The sequence below is a fragment of the Lagopus leucura genome, unplaced genomic scaffold, assembly GCF_019238085.1.
Source record: "Lagopus leucura isolate 7727_CA_CO unplaced genomic scaffold, USGS_WTPT01 Super-Scaffold_100002, whole genome shotgun sequence".
NCBI classification, from domain to species: domain Eukaryota; kingdom Metazoa; phylum Chordata; class Aves; order Galliformes; family Phasianidae; genus Lagopus; species Lagopus leucura.
The window spans coordinates 2,891,435-2,915,707 of record NW_024962263.1 but is presented as its reverse complement, the minus strand read 5'-3'; the positions used below and the strand labels follow the sequence as shown (position 1 = coordinate 2,915,707).

At 42.7% G+C, this 24,273-nt stretch overlaps 1 protein-coding gene across 1 annotated transcript in view; it reads right to left on the bottom strand.

Annotated features, from left to right (window-relative positions):
• Positions 1 to 17,166, bottom strand: part of KIAA0319 (KIAA0319 ortholog) — a 35,867-nt gene extending 18,701 nt beyond the window's left edge. The window contains exons 1-7 of the mRNA XM_042869271.1: positions 17,118 to 17,166; positions 7,523 to 8,259; positions 5,189 to 5,372; positions 2,970 to 3,074; positions 2,182 to 2,279; positions 1,698 to 1,785; positions 1,134 to 1,226 (exon numbers count right to left, since the gene is read on the bottom strand). Of these exons, the coding sequence (XP_042725205.1) occupies positions 1,134 to 1,226; positions 1,698 to 1,785; positions 2,182 to 2,279; positions 2,970 to 3,074; positions 5,189 to 5,372; positions 7,523 to 8,259; positions 17,118 to 17,166 (1,354 nt within the window). The remainder of the gene's footprint in view (positions 1 to 1,133; positions 1,227 to 1,697; positions 1,786 to 2,181; positions 2,280 to 2,969; positions 3,075 to 5,188; positions 5,373 to 7,522; positions 8,260 to 17,117) is intronic.
• Between the last annotated feature and the right edge of the window lie 7,107 nt (positions 17,167 to 24,273).

Sequence of the window (24,273 nt, the reverse complement as noted above, 5' to 3'; positions counted from 1 at the left end):
GTACGATAGCTATTGAACCAGATGATGAGTTACATTTTGAATGCTTTACCACAAAAAAAACAAAGGTAAAGTCAATTTCAGCCAGCCTCTCTGCGGATGAATCACAGAACTACAAAATGGCTCAATGATCACCTAGTTCCAAACCCTGTCACAGGCAGGGTTGACAACTGCTAGATGAAGCACTAGATCAGTTTCAAGAGGACTCCATCCAACCTGGCCTTGAACATCTCCAGGGATGGGGCATCCACAACCTCTCTGGGCAGTCTGTTCCAGCGCCTCACTACTCTCTTAGTAAAAAACTTCTCCCCTCCTTTAGTTTAAAACTATCTTCCTTGTCCTATCACTATCTCTGTATAAAGTTCCTTTCCCTTCTGTTTATAATCTCCCTTTAAATACTGGAAGGTCACAATGAGGCCTTCCCAGAGCTTTCTCTTCTCCAGTCCAAACAAACAAAGGTTCCTTAGCCTGTCTTCATAGAAATGCTGCAGCCCTCTGATCATCTTCGTGGCTCACCTGTGGACTCAGTTCATAAGCTTTACAACTTCCCTGTGTTGGGGACCCCAGACCTGGATGCAGTACTCCAGATGGGGCAGTCTACATCTTCTTGTACATTCTACACTTCCTTTGTTCTTAGTAAATATAAACGCAAACCTTTGCTCAACTTTTAAACAAACTCAGAGGAGCAGTAATCAAAACATGCCAGCTCTCTATCATGGGCCCAGACTGGCACAGAGGCCAGTAATGGGGACCCCAACCAGGACAGAAAGAACTTCTAAGGCCACACACTATCTCAGTTCACAAGTAGAAGGCTGCATTTTACCACTACTGTCTTGATGTGCCAACCATATTTCCACGAATACACAAAGTCAAGCAATCATGTCTTCTGTAACTAAAAACTTCAGAAAATAAGAATCTTCCAAGTGCAACTCATTCTAGAATAAATATCATTCAATCTTATACATCCAGTTAACTCAACCTTTTTAAAAACCACTTATAACTACCCTCAAATTCCCAACGTGAATAATGATTCAGGGAACTTCTGTGCATTGAACGGAAAGAATTCCACTCAGTATGGATGAACAGTTTTTAACTGAATTAAAAATAAAGGGTAATACAGGTAAGCAAGTACATACGACTGCCATCAATGAAGGTAGAAGTTGTAGGCAAAGAAACTTCTTGTACTTTGGGTGAAGCAACAGCAACAGGTGGCTGGTTAATTCTGATTGCTGTGAGAAAGACAGGATTGAAAAAAATTGTGAGGACCTGGGCAAAGATAATCTGGTAACTTTACAAACCAATAGTCCTCAGTAACCTACATCTAAAAATGACAGCTCGGCAATATCTGCTGTCTAAAGGATACAAAAGGTTACTGAAGAGCACCAGGCTTCTGCTGCAGCCCCTTCCATCTGGTACAACTCAGGAAAGACCCGTGCGCTGTAACTTGCAGCTACAGCCAGTTGAGCACCTAATGCCTGATCCTTGTAGCACAGAAGGTGTCATGATACTACCTCAAGCCTTGTACACATTAGGCACGATCCTAAGCTGCGCTTCCTTAAAATGCTTTAAAGACAGAAAGACATGAGATACATCTCTGCATAACTGGATTTCTAAATGCCCTTGGAAGACAGACTGTTACATAAACACGTTGTATTACCACTTGTGTTGAAGAAATTAATTCTTTTAGTCAACTGACTTACCTGGTTTGACAGTGACATTTACAAAACCTTCACCAAAGGCATTTTCACCAGAAACTGTCACTTTGAAGGCGTAAAGTCCCACCGACAGCTGAGGCATACACAGAACAAATCCAGTTACATGATGAAACATACAGATGCAACACGCACACAATCTGCCAATCATGCTGTAAACAAAGAAAAATCTGGATATCTGAAAATTAGAGTTCCTTTCATAAACCCATACATAAGAAACACTGTTTACTGTTTAGAGGTGAGGAACATAAAGCCAACACTTAGGAATTTTTACTCTATCTTAGAAAATTATGAGGGCGCTCTGAAGAAGATGGCGTGTTTCTGAAGATCTATGAAAGAGTTGGTGATACATGCAAGTGAAGAAAACTCACAGTAACATGAATTCCTCAAACAAAGGCACCCTTTATCACAGGTTAAATTCCTGTGAAAGAACTGAACAAACTAAATAAGCTTGAGCTTACAGTTCACTTACATGAGAGAGCTTCAGTGTCCGGGTGTACCTGCGCTCCATTTCACCACCATAGTCAGCAGGGTGACTAATTAATCTCCACTCATAGTTATAGGATGTTTCTTAGTGCAATAACACAATAAAAGAATGATCAGATTTCCCTTCTAGGTAAGTCCAGGAAACAAAGAAATCAAGTTCACTACCAGTCAGATAAAATGCTACAGTAGGAAATCGTGAGTACTATTGTTTGAGACAGAAAAATGAAGTGTTACAAATACAAGTTATGCTTCCATAGTATGCTGTAACTTGCTAAAATAGCAACAGGAACAGTTTTCACAAATAACTTTAAAATCCAGCTTCACATGAAGTGAATGCATTTTACATGGCTACCTATGAAATATGTATTCTTTGCTACCGTAGCTCAGAAACTGGTGGTTTTAAGGTCAGTGTGTTCAGATTCCACCTTTTTTTCCCTCTCTGCTTAAAAACAAGATGCTATAACCAGGGCAACATAATCTTTAGGTAGAAATGACAGGCTTTCTGTTGAATCATTTGGCTAATGAATTCAGATTCTGAAAAGACGAGCCATTTCAAAATGTGAAACTCAAAGGAGGAAATGCTTTCAGCAATTGGATTCACAAAAAAACCCAAAAACCAGAACAAAAACAACAACAAAAACAAACAACAGTAGAAGGAGGAGATAAGAAAGACATCTTCTCCCTAAGTGCAGATGATCACATAACTCAGGACTCATCTGCATTTACAAGTTGGTACTGTGAACATGTCCTGTATGGTAGGGCCATTTAACTCACCTGTTGGTGGTGGTGGGACAACAAAAGCATTCAGTTCAACCTCATTTTTGGGTAGCATCACTTGTATGTTATCTCCAGCAGACACAATAAGTTCTTTTACTGTATCTAAGACAGAATGAGAACATAATGTTTTAGAAGACGGGATGGGTATAGATTTAGTATCTTCAAGTACTATTTGCAACAGATTAAGCAAAATTTGGCAAATAGGCAAAGATAATTAAAACAAAAAGAGTTTCCCCGATACATCATCAAATAGTAATTATGACTATGGCTACTTCACTTTTTACTGAACTATTCCAGACAACTGCTCTTCCCTAAATATGAAAATTTCACCTACTTCTATGAGTTCTGATTTTTTCTGATGTATCAGAGTTAACTTTGCTCTGCAGAAATAATTTTTCTCAATTCGTTGGAATTACAGGAGTTCAAAAATGTCCAGAGTACAGAAAGAGCCATCAGAATCAGAAGAAACACCACAAAACTTCATTAAATTAGCTAATATAGTCCATCCTAAAACTAACGCCTCTTTTCCACCAGGAAGCACTACCTGTGTATTTGTGTTGCATTTGGGTAGGCATATCCAAGAGCCCAGCTCATGGGGTGACTTTCAAAGATACTGCTAGAGGAACAGGGTTATCTCATAGCTAAACTGCAATTCAACCTGTGTGTCATCCAGAAACAGTTCTTGCCTGTGAAAAATCTTTCCTTTTCCAAAACTACTGAAGTCCACAAACCCACTCTCCAACAGGAACATACCAAAGCACAAGTTCAAGCAAGGTTCTCACAGATCTGTTTTTCAAAGGTTTTAGATCTGTTCCTGAATACTGGGAGTCCACAGAGCAGAGGTCCTCCAAAGGCAACACTCAATACTATCTAGACATCCAATTTAAACTCTTAATAGATGAGTAAGAGATGACTTGGCAGTGGCAGATGACAGGTCAAAACAGGGATACAGCAAAGAGACCATGACGACACCTTCTGTCATTGCTTCTTAAATCTATGGCTCTAGAATTGCTCACAGAAGTTGACTTAGCCATCAGCTAAGTGGAGGTTTGTGCTTCTAAAATCTTTTGACCTCTCTCGTAAGGTGAGAATAAAATGGCTAAATGAGCATGATGACCAAAAGAGGAGGAACACTGTCTCCCACATTGAGATGAGCACAAACTTGAGGCAATCCTTATACAAAGCAGTACTTATAGTGAGATTCATCACAACCTTTCATCTCAGCTGCTTCTTCCAAATACCTTTTCTAAATCTTCTTTAGCCTGCTGTTGTGAAGGAGGATCTGCCCAGTCAACCCTCAGTGGTAATGATTATTCACTGCCTTGGAGAAAAACCCCCTTGCAACTCATCTCTTTCCATTACCTTCTACTACTACCTGGCTAGTAGATCTACATCCTGCTAGCCAGGCCATGGCAGAAGGTGCCAGGAATGTCCCAGATCAGACCCATTCTACCAAGAAGCAAAGTGCTTAGCTCTACATATCCCTCAGAAGCACAGAAAAACATAACCTGTGCTTCTCTGACTCTTGTGGCCCTTCTAACCCTTTGCCAGGATACAAAGGAAGGGGGGAAACTTGCCATGAGAAAGGAGTTACAACTAACATACAGACAGAATTTAACACAATTACAGACAGCAAAGCGGTTAAAGACATCTTCAAAATAAGAACTTTTTGCCCTGCAGCTGGAAGTCTTATAAGCCTTCTTGGAGCTTTGAAGTCATAACAAAACATTTTTTTTTTTCAAGATGAAGTGTTGTTCTCCCCTGTTAAGGGCTGAGTCCCACCTGTTTTCCTGCATGATATCTGACAGCTATACATGGTGGGAACCCTACTGAAGAGTTTCTGAGAATGAACAGAATTCTGAAGCCACACAAAAACAACAGTATGGCTAGAAGAGACTGTTGGGAAACTCCAGAAAGTCTTAGGTATTTCTCACCAATATAAAAATTAACTCATTAAGAAAATGCTCTTAATCTCTGCTTTTTGCAAAGTTGTTATAATTTCCCACTGATGTTACGCTTGATCAGAATTTTGCTCCAGAAGTAACCAGCTAAAAGGGATGGAGTTTCCAATGTTACTGCAGGACTTCATGCTTAAGGTGGGCTGAGGCTGCACTTGAACAGAGTTCGTAACTAAGAAAAGGATGCAAGCCTGACAGTATTAAAGCCCTCCCTGCCTCCCATCCAGCAGGCCCTCTCCAGCTATGTTGAAACATTACCTGCTTTGGCAGCCGTAGCAGGAGGTGTAAATTGCTGCAGGGGTTCAGATGGCACAGTATTACTGGGAAGCATCATGATTCCATGTTCAGTCACATTGTCTGGTGCCACTGTAGGAGTCTGGGCTTTGTTTGACACATCTAGGGAGAATTCCAGTTTGTCTGATGGAGGGGAATAAGAAGGAACCTGAAAAATGAATTATAGGGAAACAATGTCTTAAATAAATCATTCTTTACCTTTACAGATTTAGGGGTATGCTGTTCTTGAAAGAGAATGTGGGGTTCACCTACTAACTTATGTAGTTAGGAGGTTTTATTCATGAAGAATATCTATCAAAGAAGGAGTGTTTTGTTTCTTTCCCCCTGTCAGTCTCTATAGGAAATGCTCATTTTTTTCCCAAGCTTCAGATGCAGGACTTTTTTAGCTTTCCTAAATCTCTCTACTTCAGTCAACAAGCAGTAAAGTTCTTCTTAACCACCACCCTTGTAAACTGATCTAGAAATGCAATGAAAGACACAGCAAGTTATGCAGGAATGACCAAACAGGTCCTTGGAATGACCACGTTAGATTTGCCCATCACCCCTCCCTTCTTTCAGGCCCCATCACCTTCCCAAGACACAGTCTGAATGGGACAGTATATCTTCTATACCTTCTCCCACCAAGACTTACTTCTGACCATATACCTAGAGGAAAACATTTTCCCTATTATGGCACACAAAGGCAGCAGATACCTGGGATGCATTAAAAAGAGCGCGGCCAGCAGGTCGAGGGAGGAGATTCTCCCCCTCTACTCTGCCCTGGTCAGGCCTCACCTGGAATTTTGCGTCCAGTTCTGGGCTCCCCAGTATAAAAAAGACAGGGATCTCTTGGAGAGAGTTCAGTGGAGGGCCACAAAGATGATAAAGGCCCTGGAGCAGCCCTGTGAGGAAAGGCTGAGCAACCTGGGTCTGTTAGCTTTGACAAAAGAAGACTCAGAAGGGATCTGATTAATGTTTATAAATATCTTAAGTGTGGGAATCAAAGGGACATGGCCAACCTCTTTTCAGTGGTCTGCAGGGACAGGAGAAGGGGAAACGGCCATAAACTGGAGCACAGGATGTTCTGCACCAATATGCAAAGGAAATTCTTCACAGTGAGGGTAATGGAGCACCAGAACAGGCTGTCGAGGTGGGTTGTGGATTCTCCTTCTCTGGAAGGATTCAAGATGCAGTCCAGACCTGTGCAGTCTCTGGAAGGGATCTCTGGAGATCATCTACTCCCACTTCTAGGCTATGATGGTATCTCAGCTAAACTGATCTCAAGTCTTAAGAAACTTGCAGTTTTACATGCACACACACACACCCGCCATTTCAATCATTCCTTCCAAGAACATCAGTTGCCTTCTTCACTTGTCTTTTTCTTCCCTACAGCAATAGCAAAAAAAAAAATATGGCGTTTTTACAGCAAGAGAAAGGCAACTGTTGGTTACAAAACCTGTTGGAATTAAGGGAAATCCAGACACTGCTTGATTTCCCCTGAGGCATGACAAACACAGCAGACGCTGGCTTTACTGCCTGTTCCAACTTTCCCACTGATCCCATTCTGTTCTGATGGAGCCAAAGACTATTTAGAACTGATCAAATCTGCTAACATACACAGGGAATAGGTGCATCTTTCTTAGGTATCTACATTAGGTTTAAAGTACTTAACAGGTTTTAACTTTGGCTTTTCTTATTACCAGACACTAGAGAAAGATTCAGACATTTAAGGAGAACAGACATTTACCCAGTTTATGTGGTCCAAAAAAAAAAATCAAACCAACAGAGCAACCAACACTGCCCCTTCTTATAAACATTTCTAAATGTTCTAAAAGCATTTTAAAAGCTATTTATTCAGCTCTATTACATCTAAAACACCTCTTTAGGCATTTACTAACATGAATCCTATAGAACAAGATTTTGTTGATGGAGGAACTTATGTTTACCGGCCTTGGCCTTTGGATGCTGACAGGACCACTACCATTACTAAGCTTATGACCTGTAATTGAAACATCAAGTGACAGAAGGGCAGAACACCAAACCAGTCCTCTTACACCAGGTTCAAGCCTTGTCGTCAGAATACCTCCAAAGAAACCCAACAAGGTCTTTGAAACAGCCCTGCTCTTCATCATCTGAAAGAGAAGTGTGCTTCAGTGATTCATCAGCCTATTAAGATAACCCTCTTCACTTCAGCCTTTTCTGCACCGTAATGGACTGTAACTCACTTGAGTTTCAGGGTTATGTTACAAAACTACAAGCTTGTTGAACAAACAACTGTTGCGTGGCATCACTTGCCTGCTTCTCAAGGGGAACACATACCTTTTCTTGCAAAGCATCGGCAGGTTGTGTAAGCATCTCAACAGCTGCTCTGCTTTCATATGTCTTCCCAGGGAATGGTGTAATCTCTGGGAGAGAAGACAGCCTCTCTGTGGAGTGCTCACTGACAGAACTCAATTCAGATGTGTTTTTACTTAGAAGGCTTTCGACCTTTCCAGCTTCCTCTTCCTGGTTTTCTCCATTGTCGCTGACTGAAGTGTTGAAGCCATTTTCACCTGCTACCATCAGGCCCCAGTCAGCATAATCCGTGCTCTCCTTCTGATCGTGTCTGAGGCTCACCTGAAAGGGGTCCTGCTCCAAATCTTTATAATCATCTATGTATTCAGGTATCTCCTCAAGGCTGAGTTCTTTGCCAAGAAAAGACACTTCCTCAGATGGCTCTTTCTGACGTCCCACAGAGTGCACGATGCTTGGGATCATCTGCCCAAATCCCAGCAGTGAGGCTGGCCTCTGAGAAGGTCTCAGCACAAATGTTAGATAGGACTTTACTGTCTCAATTGTTTTAGGTTCGCAGTTCTCTTTGTGCTGGCAGTTCACAACGTAACAGCGCCGTTCAAACATCCAGGACAAGTCACAACCAGAGAGGTCACAACACGCCGTGATGCATTCAGACACTGATGTAGCATGAGGAACTCGCATAATTTTAGTGGTTTCTAAGTTGGGAGATATTACTGCACTTGAATACGTGGCTCCTTCTCTGCACTGCTCGCAATAGGAACCTGGAACAACAACGCCAGCATGAAGAACAGCACAACAAAAACATAATATTGTTTTCTATAACCCAAAGGGGCTTATGGCAGGAGACAAGATAAAGGCAGATGCTACCCAACTTAAATAAACTCACTCCTTTTAACCACTACTTTTCTTACAGCATGCCCATTTGCAGCAGCACTTGTACTGGATGGGATTTCTCAACGTAGGATCTTAATCTATTTTATAAAGACTTCCTTATTTATTTGATACAAATGCCATCACTAAGAGATCAAAGTTAGGTGTAATTCTATAAGCAAGAACAGAGCAGGGAAGAGGAAAAAAAAATCATGCGGTACTTCCACCATAGCAAAGTGAGCAAAAAACATGTTTCACAGCAAAAGTTGCTACTAAAAAAAAAAGAAAAAAAGAAAAAGGCAGTTACATGTCATTGCTCCAACTAAGAAAGCAGCTAGGATTTATGTTAGAGACACCAGATATCTCACTTGAACTTCATGAAAGGTCACCCACATTATTGCTGGACTAAATATAAAAGATCCAGAGATAGGGAGGGGAATTCCCCAAATTTTGCAGCTTTAACCATTTCATGAGGAATCCCAAGAGCTTGCTCCCATGGAGAGAATACTTACACCTCCACTGCAAAGGAAGGAATGACACTAGATTTTCAGAGAACACCAGAGACCATGAGCATGAAGTGTTTAAACTGAGCATGAATCAACGTAAGCTATATAGTTTTCTACATCTTTTTATTCCATATGTTACAACTGCAGTTCAGAATCTCTCCAAAATTCAACTTGAGGAACCTGATCGTGCTTCAAAAAATTACTGAGTAAAACCAGCAATTTTTTTTAGCATTGTTTTCAGTCAGGCTTGTTAACTCTGCCATGAAAACATGATGCCACTACTGTGGAACTAACACAGTAATACAGGACAGTGTTTGACCTGCCTGCCTTGCACGTCATAACATGGTTGTTAAGTGAGTTCTGGTGGCAGAAAATGCATTATTAGTGATAGCATTGGAAAAAGACTGTTTAACTAATGGATTCCAGCTCAAATCTGTAGAACTGACTGGGGAAGAAAAATGAAATCAGGGAGCAGAGACAGGCCAGCAGTAGGAGTTAGGTCTGAGAATGACCCAGAGCCCTGAGGAGATGCAGTTACTCCTTGATCACGTGCACAGAATCACAGAATGGCCAGGGTTGGAAGGGACCTGAAGGATCATGAATCTCCAACCCCCCTGCCACATGCAGGGCCACCAACCTCCACATTTAATACTAGACCAGGCTGCCCAGGGCCCCATCCAACCTGGCCATGAACCTCTAGGGATGGGGGCATCCCAATGCAACAGTATCCAACAACCACACCACAGTTAACTCACCTCTGGGCTGGACTGCAGTATGTTCCTGCACAACACACTACTGATACAGACTGGATATACAACTACTGACCTATCCGTGCAGCATCACACTTATCTGGAATGAATGCACAGCATGCAAAATAGGCTAATACAAAATACACACACACACATACTGGACAAGCTCACTGGACACCTCACCATCCAGCCACTGACTTCTCTCTCCTCTGCTCTGTTCTGATAACACAGCAGAGGAATAGAAAGGGTGAGACTTCATGATGGTTTTGCAGAGCAAGCTATTTGGGGTGAGGAAATATAAAAAACATCCTCTTTTTCCAGAGTCCCTTTCATCTCCAAGGATATAATACCCTTGCAAAGACTCTGAACTGCCATCACAAATCATTACTTTAAGTTGACTGTTCAACTTCAGACAGGGCACCCAGAGGAGCTCTAGATTAAAATGCTGGAGTTCTTCTCTGAAGGGCTTGTACAGTATGGGGATTAAGCAAGATGAGTGAAGAGATCTGCATGTAGTAGCAGGGCTAAAATATTTTTGGGAAGACAGCAACACGGTCGGACAGTTGTTGAAAGTAGAATGTAGCAAAAGAGCATTACAGGCCCTTAAAGAAGGACAGGCTGAGAAAACAAGGAGGGGGGAGCAGCCACTGAGGCTCTGGAGCATGTCCAGACAAGGGCAATGAAGCTGGTGAGGGGTCTACAGCACAAGCCTTATGAGCTGAGATTGTCTAGTCTGGAGGAGGCTCAGGGAGACCTTATTGCTCTCAATAATTAACTAAGGGGGGATGTAGTCAGCTGGGCTCAGCCTCTTCAGACTCTACAGACAGCAACCTCATGTTCATAGGATTCACGGAGGACTTCAACAGCCTCAGTATTTGCTGGAAGGGCAACGCACCCAGAGGGAAATAATCGAGGACATTCCTGGAGTGCACTGATGACAACTATCTCCTCCAAAGTGAGAGATGCCAATAAGAAGAGTTGCTTTGCTGAACCTCACACTCACACCAAGGGACTTGTTGGGAATGCAAAGGTCACAGGTGGTGTTAGGTGCAGTGAGCATGAGATAGTGTAATGCAGGATCCTCAGAGCAGGGAGAAAGAAAGCTTAATAGCAAGCTCACAACACTGGAATTCAGGACAGCAGACTTTGGCCTCTTCAAAGATCTGCTTGGAAGAGTATTGTGGAATAAGATCCTGCAGGGATGAGGGGCCCAAGAAGGCTGGTTAATATTCCAGGATCACCTCCTCAAAACTCAAGAGCAGTCTGTCTCAGTGAGGAGGAAGCCAGGCAAAAACGCCTTCATGGATGAACAACAAGCTCCTGACTCAAACACAAAAAGGAAGCATACTGAGGGTGAAAGCAAGGACAGGTAATCTAGAGGGAATACAGAGACACTCTTGGAGCATGCAGAAATCAAGTTAGGAGAGCTAAGGTTAAAAGAGAAATTTAATCTGGACAGGAAATTCAAGGGCTTCTTCAAGTACATCAGTATCAAAAGGAAGACTAGGGAAAATTTGGTAAACAGGTAAAACACACAGGACAGGTAAAAGTCCTGTGAGGTCAGTGTCTCAGAGTCTACAGGAAAGGCAAGGAATATGCACTCTTGTTGGTAGATGAACAGGTCAAGGAACACTTAAGTAATCTGGATATCTGCAAGTCTGTAGACGTTGATGAGGCGTACTCATGAGAACTGAGGGAGCTGGCAAATATCATTCTTAGGCCACTGTAGTCTTTGCTTGATTGCAGTGGCAAGAAGTGTAGAAAGACTGAAAGAAAGTAAATGCCTCTTCTATCTTCAGCAATGGCAAGGAGGACCTATGGAACTACAGGACAGTCAGCCTCACCTCAACATCTAGGAAGGTGATGGAGATAATCCTGGAAACCAAGCACATAAAGGACAGTAAAGTCATGAGGAGTGGTCAGCATGGATTCACCAAGGGGAAATCATACCTGACCAATGTAATGAGCTTCTATAATCAAACTAAAAGCCAAATGGTTGAAGGGGAAGCAGTGTACGTTGTCTTCACAGACTTCAATAAGGCCTTGGACACTGTCCCCCTCCTAGCAAAGCTAATGAAGTATAAGCTAGATGAGCAGGTAGTGAGGGGGACTGAAAACTGCCTGAATAGCCCAGAGAATAGCAGTCACTGGTGCACAGGTTAGTTGGAGGCCAGTAACGAACAACACAGTCCAGGGATCAATACAATCTTGTACCTTTATTAATGACCTAGATGATGGAGAAGCGTGCTCATGGCAAGTTTAGAGGTGGCACAAAACTGGCAGGAGTGTCTAATATGTCATAGGGTCACAGGCTACAGAAACAGGCTGAACATCATCAAGGGGATCAACACGATATGGGGAACGCACCAGATAGAAAGCAGCTCTGCAGAAAAGGACCTTGGAGTCCTTGCAGACACCAAGTTGAACGAGAGGTAGCAACACACTCTTGCTGCTAATGATAACCTGGGCTGCGTTAGACTAAGTATTCACAGCAGGTGACCCTTCCCCTCTAACTCAACATTGGAGAGGCTACATCTGGAACACTATGTCCATTTCTGGGCTCCCCAAAAGAGTGGACATGGAGCTACTAGAGAGGCCAAAGAAGGTCCACAAAAGTGATGAAGGGACTGAAGCATCTCACCTGTGTGGAAAGGCTGAGAGACCTGGGAGTGTTTAGCACAGACGAGGCTTAGAAGGGATCTTATCAATGTCTACAAACACCTGAAGGGAGAGCAGAAAGAGGACAGACCCATGCTCTTCAGTGGTGCCTAGTACCAAGAATACAGGAAGGGCCTTCTGAATACCAGGAAGCACTTCTGTGCTATGTGGATGAGAAAGCACTGGCACAGTATGTGCAGAAAGGCTGTGAAGTCTTCTCCTTGGAGATTTCCAAAAGCTGCCTGGACACCCTATTCTCGGTGTCCCTGCTTGAGCAGAGGGAGCTGTACCAGATGACTTCAGAGGTCCCTTCCAAACTAAACCATGTTGTGCTATTCTTCCCTCTTATTTAGAGGCATTTATTTGTGTGCGCTGGCTTTTGGCTAACATTTGAGTGTCTTTGATGTAAAAGAAAGTGTCCTTTGATACTCAGCCTTTGGCTACTGGTATGTACATGGGAAGAAAAGCTTATTTACCTTCTTCCTCACAAAGCCCATGACTAGCAGTAGCCAAGTTTATGTTTAAAAATGATGGCCTTGAACATGGTCTAGGAGAATGTATTTCTAAATAAAGGGATGTGATGTAATAATAAGTGGACTGCATGGAGGAAAAGAAAACAAAAGACTAGAATACACAAAACCTACATTGGCAGATACCTATTGATTTATCTTTGTGCTTTTGTCGGGGTTGCTAATCCAAGAATAAAGCACCACAGTATAAACAAATGATATGTGAAATCTCATGCTCCGCTATGAGAGCTTTCTTATAGATGCACAGATGCATTTCAGTAACATTGCTATGCAAGGTCTGTCTTAAATACAAGGTTAGCATATACCTGTTCAAGTAGGAAACTAGACTGAATTCCCAACTGCAGAATAAACTGTCATTCTTGTGGTATGCAGCATCTTCTCTCTCTAAGAGAGATATCTGTGCACAGGTCAGTCCAGTTAACAGGGCAGTTTAAATTTATAGTCTTTATTTATATATAGGAAAAAAAAATAATATATATATATATTAATTTTATTAATGCCCAGAATGATTTAAATCTATTCCAGTGTAAGCTGATTTCTTCAATGAACGGACCATCCAGTGGATTAAAATCCAGTGGAATAAAACTGTGAAATAAGGAATGCCTGTAGAAATTGAGCCACATCCACAGATCTAGGAAGTCAGGCATTCATACAGCATGAAGTGCTGAGTGAAGAGAGGTTCATGGTCTGGCTGGGATAGAGTTAATACTCTCCATACAGGCTCTTATGATGTGCTTTGGATTTGTAATGAAAACTGTGATGATAACTCAGCAATGTTTTTAATTGCTGCCCAGCAGTGCTTGCACAGAGCCAGACTTTTCTACTTCTGATACTTCCCCATCCCACTTCAGGAGGGTGGATAAGTGGCTGTGGTGCTGAGCTGCCTGGAAGGTTAAACCACAACAGAGACATGGAACACTAATATAAGGCACTTACCCCTGTTGCCACAGCCAAATTAAGTCTCCTACAAACCATAAAGATTAGTCAAGGTCACTGATAAATGTCTATATCCATTAGGTCATCTGCCTACTGGTCTAATTTTGTTTTGCATCAAAACCACTCAGTAGCAAAAACTTATCACAGACAAATGCCAGCTAGTAAGAGGAAAGAGTATCACAAAATGGTTTAGTTTGGAAGAGACTTCAAGCAGGGACACCCAGAATAAGGTGCCCAGGCCCATGTCCAGGTTGCTTTTGGGGAGGATTCCACAGCGTCTCTGTGCACCCAGATGCATCGGATACACTGAGATCCCTCCCCCCTCAAACATTCTCTTCATCAGGCTGAACAGTCTCAGCTCTTCCTCACAGGCAAGATGCTTCAGACCCTTCATCATTTCTGCCTTTCTTATATTAAATCTGCTTCCTCATTACCTGTGGAAAAGGATGCCTGATTTAAAAAAAAATAAATAGAAGTGACTGAGGTCCTAAGCTTCTTCCTTCCTTCCTGCATGTCTCCCTCCATCAGCATTTCTTTTTCCCTTTCCTAAATTAAATAGCCTTTAGAGGCACAACATCAAGTATAGATAAAAATGGCAGAACGGCCATCTAGCAGCTTCCTGAACCTGAGACAATTCATCTTATTTAAAGCATACACAGAAAAAAAGAACATTCTTTTGATGTAATTATGGGTAGCATCTACTGACATATTTCATCAAACAGATCATGGAAAACAGCAAATAACTTTCAGTTTGGAGCTGACCTTAAGTGGATAGACAATGCCAGGAATTATCAAGATGGAAATGTGTTAAATGGAAGGATAATACTCAAATACGTAGGAAAAATTACTTTTGGAGTGACCTATTTATTTCCATGTAAGCTACAACTGATACAAAGACCGCAGTAACGTTATCTGATAGAGCAAGTTCTCAGCTACAAAGCAATATTTTTCCAACATGGTTATCACCATTAGTTGTGCATTTCTGTCAGTGATGAACAAGAGCCTTCATGTCACGTTCATAAAAATCGGCACCAGCAGAGCTGATCCACTGTTTTATAGACACTATGACAGTGTTCTTTCTGCCATCATTGTATTCAATGCACTGAAGGTGATATTCAGCTCTGTATGGGTTCCTCTACCAGTTCAAAGGGACAAGCTAATCATTTTGTGGTGTGACAGCTGTGCATGGCTGTCTGTCACATGGCTTGCCTTTCACATCACTGACAGCACAGCTGAAATACTCCACCTGCTGCTTCACTGTGCTCATCCACTGTTTGGGCTCCATAAACGTTCAGCAAGCATTGAGGAATATAAGGAGGTGCCTTTTTTTCCCTCATGGGGGAATTCAATAACACACTTTGCTTCATATGCTTTCCCATGTCAGGTGCCATTTTTGTCAGACTGCCCCTCTGCTGCCATCTCACAATGAGAACAAAATGTAACAGAATACTGGCAGGAAGGTTCAACCTCTACTGCCGTACCACCAACATACATCTCTGGCATTGCAGGTTAACATAATAAAATAGGAGGCATTACTTTCAGAGCGCCCTTGTATATTAGCCCCTAACCTGTGTGTGTGCTCATAGCTGAGATACAAGGAAAGGCTTGACTACAGACAGCAGATTGAGTGGAGCAGTTTTGTTCTAGATAAATAAGGAGGAGGTAGCAAAATTGACACAGAAGGAAAACAAGACTTTCTACATATGCACATGGAGGATATTCCAGTCTGCTAGCAACTCATGTTAATGAAAACATAACTATGACTTTCTTTACACCAATATTCAGCATTTACTGCACATTATTACTTTATACTGAAGAGTGTGCGTATTTTTTATTTGGTTGGTTTTTCATTGTTTCCTCACTTCCCTCTGCCCTCTCTCCTCTACCTCAAGACACTGAATATCTGCTACAGGGTCCATAGCAGTATCACAGAGGTAATTATCTATTTACAAAAGGGTACTCTTACTGTTTAGTAAAAAAAACTGACCAAAAAAACCAGCAAAAATAAACAAAAAAACCCCTACATTCAGCTCTACGTTCTCCTAAAAAGCTTGCTTAATGATTACTGCAAGACAGCAACCATACAGCTGTAGCTAACGTTCGTCTCCCTCAACCACCTTTTTCCAAATTCCAAATGATATGGGGTCCCAATCCAGCTTTGTTGTAGATCCCCTTTAGGTAGTACTAAAAGGCCACAGTGAGGTCTCCCTGTAGCCTTCAATTTTCTGGGCTCAACAACCCCAACTCTCTCAGCCTTTCCTCATGGAAGAGGCGCTCCAGCCCTTTGATGATCCTTGTGGCCTCCTCTGGACCAAACGCATAAGGTACACATTCACCCAGCACAAGGAGCTTCAAAGCTGAACACAGTATTGCCCATGGAGTCTTACGAAAGTAGAGTAAAAGGAGAGAATTGCTTCCTGCTAGCTACACTTCTTTTGATGCAGCCCAGGATACAATTTGCCTTCTATGCAGCAAGTGTGCAATGCCAGCTCTATTCAGTTTCACATCACCAGTACCCTCAAGCCCTCCTCTGCAGATCTGCTGTCAATCCACTCATTGCATAGCTTGTATTCATGTTTGGGACGGCCCTGACCAAGGTGTAGGACCTTCCCTTGGCCTTGTTGAAATGCATTCTGTTTTCACAGGCTCACCTCTCAACCCTGTCCAGGTTCCCCTGGATGGCATTCCTTCCCTCCAGGGTGCTAAACACACCACTCAGCCTAGTGTTGTTTATAGACATGCTGAAAGTGCAGTCAGTCCCACTGTACTTGTTGCTGATAAACATTCAAGTCCCAGTGCAGATCCCTGAGGGAAACTACCCATTACTGGTTTCTACCTGGACATCAAGCCAACCATTCTCCATCTCTCTGAGTATGGAAGCTATAAATACATTTCTGAGGCTGAAGTGGAAACTTAAAGGGCTTTCCTATGGTCTTTTAAAAGAAATACATGCCTGAAGAGGAGATGGGTAGGTGGAAAATGTGAATGCTTCTCACAAATCAACTGTCCCCAGAATACCCCAGAATTAAAAAAAGCTTAGACCACAAGCAATACATCATTGCTAAACTGTTGTCCTGAAAGAGAAAGAGAAAGGAAACTCTCAGCACTCTCCCTCTAATCCCCTCTTCCCTCATGCACCCAATTAGAACCAGTTCTCTTGAAACTGGCACCAAACCACCACCCAAAACTGCATTCCCTCACGGCAATGAGCAGCTAGATGCAAAGCTGTACTTGTGAGAACTCACTGAGGAGCTACAAGGTTTCCTAACTCTTGCCTTATTCACATTTTATTTATTCATCCCCATACACTCCAGAAGCACTTGCTTCACTCCTTCTGTGTGACTCAGAAACAAAAGAAGCAAGCTCCTACCTGTTATTGCCCATAGTAGCAGGCAAAAAGCACCAAGTCCAAATGCCATGCTGCACTGAGAAGGCAGACAGCTGCTTTTCTGACCAGCTGTGCGGAAATCACTTAATGCTGGCTTCCTCTACGATCATTTAAAGCTCTGCTATGGCCGTGAAGCACTGCAACAAACAGGACAGGAAGAAATGGGTCAGATGTGAGCATTAATTAGAACATCACTGTAAAAGCAAATAGACAGGTTAAATGCAGACTTCATTATTATTTCCTGACTTCTTGACTGATTATATAGTAGATGAAGCAAGCTGAAGATATAGAGCAAATTACTGGAAGTCTCACTCTCTGTAGATACTGAAACATTCCAGGCTTGCATGGTTGGGCTCCCATACCTCCAAACCCACAAATATTCTGGCTGATCATCTGTCAGATTCTGCTTTTTTTTGTGAGGATTTAAATGGAAACTGGCAGGGACTCTTAACTGAAGAACCACAGACAGTATCATCCATGCTAAGAATTTACATGGTGTCAAGTCAGCTCTCAAGGCAGCATTTAAGCTACTCCCTCTCAGCTATCAAGGTAATGCAAGTAGATACTTATCCAGAATTTCAAAGGTAGCATCCTGACAAGGAGTGTGAAGTTTTCCAAATGAAGGAAACAAATACTTAAGCAGGAAAAAAAAATCGTTACGGACCCTGCACATTAGCTACAGTTATTAAACAGCCTTAAAAAAAAAAAAAGAAAGAAAAGGGTAAAACAAAAACAAGTCCCAGGTACAAAAAGATAAGACTTACAGCAAGGTCTCTGCAAAACCAGAGAAGACTAGCGTTAATTTCCCAAAAAACCGATACTTCCTTTAAAATATAACTTGACTTTTGTAACCTTCGTTTTAACCAACAATAGCAGAAGACCCTTTCTTAAGGGCAGCTGCAAAGCAGTCAGAACAGTGAAGAGAAAGTCGGTCTCTCAGTTTATTTTTAAGTCACACAATTAGAGTTTAATTCTAAGCACCAAAAAAAAACCTGTCAAAAAATCCTGAAACAACAAACCCACTCTTACCACACAGTCTCTCTACAAAGCTTCAAGCAGTATTTTGGTTCTATACTGACTTAATATCTGGGCTCCTGTGCCAAGGTATGAATTGGACTAATTTAGGTAGACTTCACATTAGAAAGGACCAGGATTCCTCCAGGTACTGCTCCATGAGAAACTCTTCAGCAACAGGGCCATTTCTGACATTCCTTATTCCCCAACTGCTCCTGTCCTTCCACCAGCTGTAAAGTTAATGGCTTTTGTAAGAGATGAAGAGCCCCGAAGTTCTCATTCTTAAAGCCAAACTGTTCTGTATGCCCTAGATGAACTACTACTGAAATGGCTAAGCACTACGCCAGAAACATCCAACCCATGGCCTATGTTCAGCCACCCCCTGCCCCATGCCATCATGTTTGCAGTTCTCACCAAGCAGCCCAGCCCTGAGTGCGCATCCATCACTCAGCAACAACCAAACATCACTGCATGACTGGTACTGTCTGGGCTGAAAACAGGGCACAGTGCAGTGCTAACTCACTCCCTCTAAGAAGGGAGATTCTGCCCTCCTGGCAGTCTTTGCCTTGAGACTCACATAGTAAAGAAGTGCTTCCTGATTTTCAAACACAGCCTTCTATGCTCCAGTTTGTGCCCACCGTCTCTTGTCCTGGCATTGAGCACCACTGAAAAAAGCCCAGCCGTATCTTCACTGCACCTTACCTTGGGGATTTAAGGTCACTTATAAAGCCTAACACTTCTCTTCCTGAGACTGAATAGTCCCTGCACTCCCAGCCTTTTTTCCTAAGAGGAGAGATGATCCCATTGCTTTCATCACCTTCATGGTCCTTTGCTGAAATCCCTGTGGATATGACTGTGTGCAGCCCAGGCTACCATCAACTGGCCAAATTCAACTTGGTATCCACCAAGGACCAAAGGACCCCTAGTCCTTTTCTGCAGAGCTGCTTTCCAGCCAACAAGCTCCTCATATGAACTGGTGCACGTGGCTGTTCTTCACCAGAACTTAGCAGTTCCCTTTTGAACAAGGCCAGTCATCTAACTGTAGAAGCTGGTTAGACATGATATGAGTTCCCCTTGCTGAACTCACATTGACTGCTCCCGATGATTTTCTTCTCCTTCACGTGCCTGGAAGTGGTTCCCAGGATTAGCTGTTCAATCACCTCCCCAGGGATTAGAGTGAGGCTGATTGGCCTCTAGTGACCTGAGTTGCCTTCCTTGAAGATAGGAGTACATTTGCTTTCCTCCAGTCTTCAGGCACGTCCCTGGTCACTGTTTTCAATCAAAGAATTACGATCTGCAGAAGAGCTTCTTCCTGAAACTCAAAAAACTTTGAAGTATCAGGCATTCATAGTACCCCTCACTCATTCCCAGTAGCAGCCAAAAGGATCCGATGTGTATAACAGACTGTCAGTCCTTTAGCCAGCAGAAAAAAAAATGCACCAGACTTGGAAACGGAACAACACAAGGTCAGATATTATCCCAATAAGAAGGCAGAAAATCTTCACTTTCAGCAAAGACCTTGTGTGGATCAGCTTCATAGCAGAGGCTTGTATCCAAGGGGACTCTCCACAGAAGGGTAAAACCAGGGCAAAACACTATGATAGGAGCCACTGGATAGTGGGACAGCCCCTAAAACGCGGCAGCACTGAGGTGCAGGTGATAGCAGCCAACCCCCTGCATGTATATAACCAGCTACCAGAAAGCGTTGTGAACCAAGAGTGCAGCGTACAGAACAGGCAAACAGAGCAAGGCATGGCAGAAGGGCATGGCAGGGCAGTTTGCATGGGGCAGGCAAGCAGAGCGAGCAGGAGAACGGAGTACTCCTCTGCACTCGGGAGACCTCTCTTGTTAGCTACCCTCTAGAGAACAAATCCAGCCAAGGACTCTACTAGGCAGAAAGTTCTGGCCAGAAAGAATGCAGCCAAAAAAATATGCTGGTTCTCATTTCTGACTACAGGGAGTGCCTGAGCATGATACTACCTGTGAAGGGTGGCAGGGATTCCACCTGCATGAGGTGCGAGCAGGTGGATGATCTGCTCAGTCTGGCGCCATAGCTCAAGGAGGAGGAGATTAAGGAGCGTCAGAGTACGAGCAGGAGATAGATTGATGGAGCAGCTCCCTGCCAAACTCGCAAGAAAGACACCAGAGTGATATCCACAAAACAGTGGTAGACCACCTGCCTTGCCATTGTCATGTGGAAGGAAGGGATTTAAGAGAAGAGGAAGAGTGGAAAAAGGTCCTAGCTCAGCATTGCAGGCAAATCTCAACCCTAGGTGCCTGTACATAGTAGGTTTGAGGCTCTGGAACATGAGGGAGAGGTGTGTGAGGATATGGTGGAAGGTCCACCCATGAGGTTGTCTAAGGTGAGGTGGTTAACTCCACACCTCAAGATTGCCTCCATCAAGAAAGAAGGAAGGATGACTGTCACAGGCAACTCCTTTCTCAATGGGATGGAGGGCCCTATATGTCAGCCAGACACTCAGCAAGCACTGATGAATGTCAATGCATGCCACTTTCTTCTAATGGACGAATTCCAAGACACACCTTTGCTTCATAAGCACTTCAGACATCATTTTATCAGACTGCCCCTCTGCTGACATCTGTCATGTGGCAAAATGTAATGGAATGGTGGTGGGAAGGCTCAAACTCTACAGCTATACTGACAACATCTGCCTCTGATGTTGGGGGGCCAACATAATAAAAGAGAAGGCATCACTTTCAGACCAGCCCTCATACAGAATCATACAATCACCCAGGCTGGAAAAGACTTCCAAGGTCATCTAGTCCAACCGTCCACCACTACCAACATATCCCACTAAACCATGCCCCTTTGCACAACATGTAAGTGTTTCTTGAACACCTCTAGGGATGGCGACTCCATCACCTTCCAGGGTTGCCCATTCCAGTGCTTGACCACTCTTTTGAAGAAGTTTCTCCTAATAACCAACCAGAACATCCCCTTGCACAACTAGAGGCCATTCCCTCTCATCCTGTCACTGGTTATACAGGAGAAGAAGCCTTCTCCATTTAGGTAGTTGTAGAGATAAAGTCTTAGTGCTGCAGAACAGCGAACAGTATAAGGCAATACACTGCTGTTCTACAGGCTATGCAAACCAGAGACAGAAACAAGCAGTATCCCTGAGGTAACCAGTGATCAATCCTTGCCAGCTGATGCCTGTAAGAGAGCGAGGGCTCTGAATGCTGGGTATAGAAACACTAATGTCTGTGGGAAATGCAAACAGGGGCTTCTCGCCTCCGTGCCCTTCTGGTCATTAGCACAGCTGGGTAACGTGCCAGAAGAAACACTGAAACAGCATCTGAAATCTCAAGCTGTGCTTAAAGCAGAAACCCTTAGTTTTGAGCTGACAATATCTCTTATTAAGCTGGGAGGCAGAGTAAATGAACATATTTCCAATTAGTTTGACCTGCACTTAACTGAAATGTCTTAAATTAGTCACTTCATCAGTTGTTGTGCCTGCATTCATATGTAAGCTAATTGATTAAGAGTGTTAATGTTGTATTAATACTGTAGAAGGGAGAAAAGTAAGCTCTTGTGACATTAGCATCTGTACTGAATATCACAGTGCAAAAACCTAGGAACTCACTAGGAACTCCAGCATTAACAGAAACTGCATTAATACACATCAACAGAACAGCCAGAGGTTAGGCATCTAAATAAAATTAATGATTTTCAAGCTCTTCAGCAGATGTGAAAGACACAACAGTCAATACTCAAGATCACCCTCGTCTCACATAATTTTCTAGTGCTAGTGTAATACTATAATGGGATGGAAAGTACTGCAATAACAGCAAGGTGGCAAAGTCTTCGGCCACAGCAAATGAGAATAAGCCCAAGTAGATGCAGAAATGAAGGAAAAGAGCTGCTTAAGGCAGAAAAAAGGCCTCAGATAGGCAGGGATCTCCAGCAAGAGATACACTTGCTTCCACTGCCAACCCTTAAATGAGGTCTGAGAAGGAGTAGATCCTGGCTCCACCCTTTCCACTCACTCAGGTGCACTGCATGCACTATTTCAGGCCATGACTTAGCATTACAGCCAGGTATCTATACTCGAAAACACAGAACCATGACTACTGATGGAAAGTCCTTTTTTGCAGCAAGGATGCAGGATGTGATTTGTAAGAACCTCTGCTTTATTCAAAGTGGCTCCCACAGCTCTTCCTTCTAGAGCAGTATTATGGCCCAACCCCAAATCAACTCCCTTGGTCAAGCTTAGGACCCTAGCAGCAAGTTAATGGTGATAAAACAAAAAACCAAATCCTGCCATGTTATACTGGACAGACTGCATGATCCACTGGTTCCACTGATTCAAATTCAACCGTTAAGTGATACTAACTGGACAAATAACAAAACAGCAGTGCTTTCTGGAAAGGATAATTTTGTCCAAAAATATTTAAGCAGCCTTTATTACAGTTGCTGTGAAGACAGAAAACAGTAGGATCCCTAAAGATGAGATGCTCTGCAGGTCTATAAGGTGTCAAGAATTATTTGCATGGAAGAAAAGGAAAGAAAGAAAACTAACCAATGCATGGTAGCTGCTCTTCTGAGAAAATGCACTGCCATTCTTTGAATCAATATCAATTCTCTTCGCTATCAATCAAACAGGTACTCTGCAGTGAAATGAAATGAGTCCTGCAAAGTGAAAGCTTGAAGGAATTCTAAGATGGCATCTTGTCCCTTGCCCCAAGAGAAGACAAGACACCCTTCAATCCTCTTTTGAATTGCTATCTAACCTGTTCCAGAGACTCCCATGAAAGACATTCCAGAATTTCTCTAGCTACCTCCTTTCACTGTTTATTTTTACAGCTAGAAAACAGACCTCAAAACAACTATCCCAGAGCTGTACATAACATTACTTTCGAATTTTGAATGGAAAAAGAAACAGATCTAGCAAACAGGTGGTATCTTTTTCAAGCTCAGGGAGCTTAAAGCTGTCATTGTCCAGCAGATGTCTGAAGGTCTGTGCAATGGTGGTGTATGATCTCAGCCCAATTCCTGGTCCAAGTATCATTAAGACAGAAAGCAAGAAATAAAGCTAGCAACAGCACACAGCACAGTCCATCTCTGAGGTACCATTTGCAGGAGAGCATTAAAACATTCAGGGAAACTTCAATAAACAATGAGGCCTGCTTGGAAACTAACACCTCCTATTTTATTATGTTGGCCCACGGCATCAGAGGCAGATGTTGGCAGTATGGCAGCAGAGGTTGAATCTTCCTCTCAACATTCCATTACACTTCATTGCTTTGCAACAGATGGCAGCAGGGGGGCAGTCTGGCAGAATGGTGTTTGATCTGGAAGTGCACCTGAAGCAAAAGTGTGTCAATGAATTTCTTTATGTGGAATAAAATGGCACCCATTGACATACCTTGATAGTGACCAAAGCAGTGGATCTAAGCACAGCAAGGTGGTGGGTGGAGAATTTCAGCAGTGGTGACATCAATGTGAATTATAAACCACACTGGATGGCAGGCTTTTACAAGTGGCACACAGGTTCATTGCTGGAGAAAACACGTATCTAATGGTGGTAACTACATTGAAAAATAGTGCTTTGTAGCTGAGAATTTGCTCTATCAAGTAGCGCTACTGTGTTCTTTGTAGTACTTCCCATATATTTTCATGGAAATATATAGGAGGCAGTACTTTTGGAGCAACCTACGTATAAGAAGAAGAAAGATACTCAGGCAGTTTAAGACAGAATAACTAATAAAAGCACAGAACAAGAATGATTTTGCACCTGTTCCTGGTCAAAAATGACCATACTAGTCATTTACTAAAACTACAACATAAAAAATTTGCTTCTACATCAGCTTAAATCTAGCAGTACTTTTTTCCCCATACTGAGAGTAGAAGCCCTCAAAAGTAAATAAAAAGGGGCTATTCATTGGTTCAAATTACCATGGTACTGCAGTCCTCAGTATTTTCATACCTTTTTCTCTAAGAGCCATTTCCTGAACTACAGTAATTATTGAGAAATCTCAACCTTTAGCAGAAAAAAGATTTCTTTCTCTGATTGCTGCAGAGAAAATCCGACAGATTGAATCTACGAGACCCACAGTCTAACATTAAATACCTGAAATATTACCTTTCTTTTTTCTTTTCTTT